Source organism: Alnus glutinosa, chromosome 9, assembly GCF_958979055.1.
Source record: "Alnus glutinosa chromosome 9, dhAlnGlut1.1, whole genome shotgun sequence".
NCBI lineage: Eukaryota > Viridiplantae > Streptophyta > Magnoliopsida > Fagales > Betulaceae > Alnus > Alnus glutinosa.
In genome coordinates, this window is record NC_084894.1 from 5173459 (window position 1) to 5180571 (window position 7113).

The 7113-nt window shown below is 33.4% G+C and overlaps 1 protein-coding gene across 1 annotated transcript; it reads right to left on the reverse strand.

Annotated features, from left to right (window-relative positions):
* Positions 1-1541: 1541 nt before the first annotated feature.
* On the reverse strand, positions 1542-5472 carry LOC133877940 (uncharacterized). Its single transcript, XM_062316398.1, has 6 exons — positions 5362-5472; positions 4502-4553; positions 4251-4389; positions 2282-2352; positions 2040-2126; positions 1542-1953 (listed from the first exon to the last, which is right to left on the reverse strand). The coding sequence occupies exons 1-6, from the start codon at positions 5457-5459 to the stop codon at positions 1699-1701; spliced, it is 702 nt and encodes a 233-aa protein (XP_062172382.1). The 5' UTR covers positions 5460-5472; the 3' UTR covers positions 1542-1698.
* Between the last annotated feature and the right edge of the window lie 1641 nt (positions 5473-7113).

Genomic DNA, 7113 nt, shown 5'->3' on the forward strand with positions numbered 1-7113 from the left:
TCTCGTGCAAGAGCTCTCATGCACAGGAATTTTCCTGTGTGAGAGCTCTTCTCTCTCTTTTGTAGTGGCTGCTCTCTCTCTCTCTTTTCTTGTGTACTCGTTTAGCTCTGGCTCCATATTCTCCATCTAAGTTCCCTAACCTGTATACTCTTTTCGCACAATGGCACTTACAATTTTAGGCTCAATTCATTGAGTCTATGAACTTTAATGAAAACTTGCAGTGGGTCGTAGAGGGAGAGCAAACCCCTAGAAAGACCAAATCTAGTTTCTACCCATACGGTTGACTAGGCTTACTTCCCTATATATATGGAGAGAGTGAGAAATGAGATGTAGTCGAGTTTAGTATTGATTGTTAGAACTCGACTTATATATATAAACGCATGCGCGAAGGTTTAAGCTCAAACTAAGCTCGAATTGAGCTTTAAGAACATGTTTGAACTTGGCTTTGCATAAATCAACTAAATTTGAGCTTGACTCAAGCTCAGCTCATTTAGTTAAGCAAGCCAAGCTCGAGCTCGAGCATGAGCACGAACTTGAGTTATATTCCAAATTATTATTTTTTTTTACTAGACAAATTAATGATAGACACATGCTAATAGATGCTACATATGTATGTTATAATGTTAAATTTGTTAGTATGTATATACTAATATACACACACTAATATATATATATATATATATATATATATATATATATATATATAGATGTTAAAATGTAAATACACACATGTTAACATATTAGTCTTATGTTTTATATACACACACAGACGAATATGTACATATGTTATTATGTTAATGTATATATATACACTAACATATATTTTAGTGGAGTAGGGTTGACCTAACCCATGAGTGTAACCTTTCCCTCAATGTAGAATCTACAAATTACAACTGAAGCATATGAGGCTGCATTAATCGGGAATACACTTACATAAGGAATTGTTTTACTTTCAAATTTCACATTCACAATCACAATAGGCATATATTATAACTTCTTTTTTTTTTTTTTCTCGGAAGACTAAAAGTAGTGAATAAAAAGATGGAAAAATAAAAATATCAAATCACACCATCTCTATAATAGTTGAATATCTCTTTTTCACTTGTAGATGTCGAAATTATTCGTAATAACATATCGACTAAACTTGAAAAAGTCTTATCAATAAAATTTTCATTTATTCGAGATCTGGGCATGGGTAACAATCCATTCTATAATTTCTTTTACTTACCTAAATTGATCTCACAAACAAAGGAATTGTATATATATATATATTCACACACACAAAAAGTTTAATGCGCGGAGTCAAATTTATTCAAGTATTATTCACGAGCTTAAATCAAGTCAAACCGAGTATATCTGCATTTGGCTTGATTAATATTCGAGCAATAATTATTGTTCAAGCTCAAGTCGAGCTTATTCGAGACGAGCTCAAACTGTTCATAAACAATTCGATTTATTTACGGCCCTAATCTGATTCGATAAACAAATGGCTGCATCAACGCTATGTGATGCAATTAGTTTGAAAACTGGAAATGCTAGAATTCAAACCAAAAGAAAGGCTGACGTTAATTAGAAGGTTCCTGCATCAATGTTATGATACACAATTTGTTTGAAAACTGAAAATGCTTTCAAATATCTGAGGTATCAACTAATGATTCTATCTGTTTCCATTGTTAAGGTTTCTCATCTTGCTTGCACTTAGTGGCGCTTTTTGCCACCACCCTTCTTACCTCCATTCTTCTTTCCACCTCCCTTCTTTTTCCCTTTATAAGTGACCACATGGGTCCCAGAATCACTCTCTCTAGATGGAGTCGGATGTAACAAATGCTTTACATCAAGTACACCATTTCTAAAATGACCTTCAGATGACTTCAAAACCCTGTCCTCAGGCTTGCGTCTCCCCACTGATCTTTTAGCACCATGCTTGCCTCCAAATTGTCCAAGAATCAAACGCTAAAAGAGCTACAACAGTTAGTGAAACTACAAAAGCCTTTTCCAATCAGATGAAGTAATGATAAACGATGAAAGAAATCAATCACCTCTTGTAGCATTTTCTCCTCTCTTTCCTTCTGTTTCTTCATCATTGGTCGTGCTACACTTAGGGGCAGTCTCTGCTTCTTAGGAGGCTGTTTCATGGGTAAGCACAGATTTAGGAAGTTTTAAATGGATACAAACAGCCGCAGTATATGAAAATAGAGCTCACTAAGTGTCCCGGCTACTTGCCTGTTGCAAACAAAATATAGGTAAACGTGAACATAAAAGAAGGGCAAAGAGTTCTTACCTTCCCACCTAGATCAACTACCTTCCTGCTCTCAAATTCCTTTCTCTCTTTCCATGTCATATGTGAGGAGCCTGAAAAGTTGCATTACCTTCAGATCGCAAGCAAATTAAAGAATGATAATTAACGAAAGAAAAAAAAAAAAAAAAAATTAATTATAATAAGAAAGTTGAGCTACAAACTACCCAAATAGAAATCTTAATATTGCTAGCTTCAGTTGAATCTTACCTTGAACAAAGGAGAGAAAAATTTACCAGATTGAAATAACCAACATTTCTTCTTCTAACCTCTCTTTTTGATAAGTAAATTTCTTTTTTTTGATAAGTCTTCTTCTAACCTCTCTAATAAAACAAAAAGATATTTTCACAAGCATGAACTGTTGCTTCGTTATCTAAACATAGAAAGCACATACAGCAACGTATAGCAGTGACCAATTAGATAGATAGTGCATTTTTCTTTTCAAGATTTACATGACCAAAATCATCTCCAAGAACTGCAAGCATTAGCCCTTTCCTTGATTGCCAACACTAAATCAGCTTTCTCCACAGGGAAATATCCATCAGCATGCTAAAACACTACAACAATCACCATAATAATAATGATCCATCTACAAAAGCCCCTGATAAAAAACTATGACCATTAACAGGGGAGGATTATTTTGCAGTAACATAAGCTGCTACATAAATCACCGTAGTGCACTGAACAACAACAAGAATCTGGTAAAACTTACCACATAATGTACTATTGGGGAGGTAGGCTTGTAAAAATACCTAATAAAAATTGCTTAACTAGATATTAGAATGCAATAAGGTAGTTATAAATCAAAATCCTTTTCTCCCCCTGATAAATAATTTCAAGTTGGGAGTTATCATTCGGAGTTACCGTTCCCGACTCCTTTCTACCCAAAACTTCAGAGCATATATGGTTCAATTTACTCTATCCAGATTTCCTTTTGAAAAGGACCACAACAAGAAGAAAGGAAAGTTTTGGTGTTCACCAACTTTAGCATTTTGGAACCAAGGAATACATCTATGAAGCACGTGATCTAGAACATTGCACCAAACCATGAGGCCCACATATGTGCAATGTCCTTAAAATGCCAAGGCACATTGTAATTACAAATAGCAATACATGTGTCAGGAGTGACATATGAATCCCTCTCTGCCCCTTTTTCTTTAAATTGTTGTAAAAAATTTACTGACATAACTGTTCAACAATTAAACTACTAACAGAAAACTCAATTCTAGGCCTTCGAATATTCTAAAAGGCTCCACCTTGATAGCATCTTCATTCTCATTGGCCTTTGAATAAAAAAAGAATTCCTCAATGGCTTCTCATAGTTCATTCCAGTGAGACATAACCAGGATGTTTTTAGTAATAACTACCAAAAATGAGTCAAAAGAACACCTCAAAACTGATTCCTCATTGATATGAGTTGTTCCATCAGGAAAAAGCAAAGGCAGATCCATAATCCAAATGATAAGCATAAGGGGCAAGCCTTCAAGACCCAGCACAGGGAAAGGAGGACAGATAGGGTCTTCCAGTGCCCAATTTCTCCAACCATAACCCAATTCATAAACTAATCTCTACATGATCTTAAAAGTTCTTGGCCCATTAATCCTATCGTGTCTGTGTGTAATTAGTTCTTCGCCTATTATCATAATTTGATAAACAAGGCCAAAATGGAGACACCTCCAAATAGCCTTGACCCATCAATCAAAATGCATCTTTAAACACTTGGTAAGCAAAAACATTCACCCCCACTTCATGATCTTAAGCTAAAAAGTAAAAGCCAATTATAAAACCCCATTACATGAATATCTTAAGCTAAAAAGTAAAAGCCAATTATAAAACCCCATTACATGAATATCTTAAGCTAAATTACTGCAAAAAATTAAAAGGGTCTATTATAACAAGCAAATTATGGGACTAAAACAACAAAGTAAAGTAATTAAAAGTGCAAGAAAATTACTGAAATTCTCAATGTCCTTCATGATCTTCTTGAAGTCCATTTCTTCATCCTTGTTATCCGTAGGGTCTGTCAAGGGTTCTCCTCTGTCGGCTTCTTTCTTCTTCTTGTACATTCTTTCTTGTGTGGGTTCAAAGCCCGACTACAAAGAAACAACGTAAAAGAAAATTTGAACGAATCAAAAATTCAGAACAGTGTCTGTGTGTGTAGAGAGAGAGAGAGAGAGAGAGAGAGAGAGAGGTATGTATAGTTACTTGAGCGAAGAACTGAGTTCGGCGGTGTGAGGGTGGGGGTGGGCGGTGAGAGCTGAAAAGAAAAAAGACCTACGAGTGATTAAACAATCCCAAGTCATTGACAGTACATGCCTTGTTTTGTAAAATTTCTGTTTCTGTATAGGCATGCATGTATGATGTTAAATCAGTATTCAAGTGAAATTATATGTATACATCAGTAACTAGGTAACATGGTATGTGTCAAATGCTATACATAAGCTAATGCAACCGTGTGCATGACTTTACTATAACTAAATTATATGATATACTCTGTGTAACTGCATAAATAGCATGTACACGACGATGCAATCTTAACATGAGAATCTGTAAAAATTTACAACCAATAATTTCCACATTCAATACAAGAATCTACAAAAAAAAAAAAAAAAAAAAAAAAAAAAAAAAAAAGAAAACCCAGATTGATAATTGACTGTCTTAATTACAAAGCCATACACTTGAAATCCCTAAATTCAACCGAAATCAGCAAAATCACTTAATGGGTACATCGAATATTATCATTTTCATCAACACACGGACACCCATTCATAGATTAATTCAAAACCAGAATCAACAACCGATTTCGTGAATGCTCAAGGGGGTTTTCGGTGATCACCCAAAGTTTCCAACATCAACAGAAAAGCTACAAAATATCCTATAGTTATACCAATTAACTACAAACAATTGAACAAACTTCTTGATTATCATCCAAAATTCCGCACCCACATCATCACTGAGAAATTTAAGAGAGAGAGAGAGAGAGACAACGACGGCGGGAAGAGACAGACGGGCGCGAGAGAGAGAGAGAGAGTGAGAGAGTAGAAGAGGGAGGAGGAGAGGAATACCTCATGTCTTGGATTTTCCTTTCTCTGGAGTTTGGAAGTTTCAGTCGTGAGCTGCGTTGGTTCTGGGTTTTTAGGAAAACAGAGGAGGCTGGGTGCATACGATTTCTTGATGAGAAATGGCTTAACGCCCAACTCCCAAACCCAAATACCTATCATTACCACGTCAGATATTTTTTTTTTTTTTTTTTTTTTTTTAATTTGATTCTTGTACAACATCAATACAACAATCGTACAACAAACCCAAGTATGTGGGATCCACCCTCATGTGAGGGATTGTTGTACGGTTGTTGTATTGGTGTTGTAAATCTAACATTTTTCTTTTTTTTTTGGAAAATGATGGATTTAAAAACACCACCACAACAATTACACAACAATTACACAACACCCCTTCACATGGGGTGGAGCCCAGTGTGTGGAGGAAAATGTTAGATTTACAACACCAATACAACAACTGTACAACAATCCCTCACATGAGGGTGGGCCTTGTTGTATTAATGTTGTAAATCTAACATTTTCCAAGAATCAAATCTCGTGTGTGGAACCCACCCCATGTGAGGGGGTGTTGTGTAATTGTTGTACCAATAAAGTATTTTTTTTTTTTTTTTATTTGTTTCCTTCTTTAAAACCTGAGTTGGCTGTAGCATTTTTCATCGAACTAGAGATTTATAAACTATTTTTAGAACAGAAGTTAAAAATAATTTATAAATTAAAAGAAAAAGGTAAAAAAATGGAACCTAAAGAACAGAACTACAAAAAATAAAGATAAACAAATAAATTATTTACCATCCTCTTTGAACCCGACCCTTGCAAACACTTTTTCCAAAACCCAATCAAAGTTAATAATAATCTAATAGAAAATTAACTGTCTTTTCTATACACTTTTTTTTTTTTTTTTTTTTTTTTGGTTCCAATGAATTTTTTTTTTTTTTTTTTTGGTTCCAATGAAATTCATGAGTATAGGAATAATTCTTGTTAATAGATATTTTTTCTTTCGATCATCATTCGCATATATAAAAGTAAGAGAAAATACTTTTAGAACAGAAGTAATAACTAATATAAAAGTTAAAACAAAAAATAGAATCCGAAGCACAGAATCACAAAAAATAAAGACAAACAAACAGATTATTTACCCTTCTCTTTGAACACGACCCCTGCAAACACAATTTTCAAAACCCAATCAAAATTAATACTAACATAAGAGAAATTAACTTTCTTTGCCCTATACTTTTTTACGTTCCAATGAAACTCATAAGTATAAAAGAAGTCTTGTCAAATAGATATGTTTTCTTTCGACCATCTTTCGCATAGATAACGTATAAAAAAAAAACTATTTTAGAAAAAATAATAATAATAATAACAATACATAAATTATAACAAAAAATTAGGACCAAAACAAAAGAAGATATGAAAATCTCTTTCTCATCATTATTTTATGAATTCAATGTAAAATTTACCAAAATAATAATTGAAGAAAAAATAATACATAAATTAGAAAAAAGAAATAAGGACAATAATAAAAAAACAGAAGAAGAACAGAAGCCAAAATTTTTGATACGTCCTAGAAATCTAAAGTTGTGGAGATCCAAATGCATTGCAGAAAAGGCTCGTATAATACTTACTATTAAGTTTACACTTGGTTACAAAAGGTTTCTTAATGGTTTTCATATTGAAGAAACGGTTTGTTTGTTTTAATTTTAATTTTTTTTAAGACAGTTTTTTTTTTTTTTTTTTTTTTTTTTTTTTTTTTAAAAA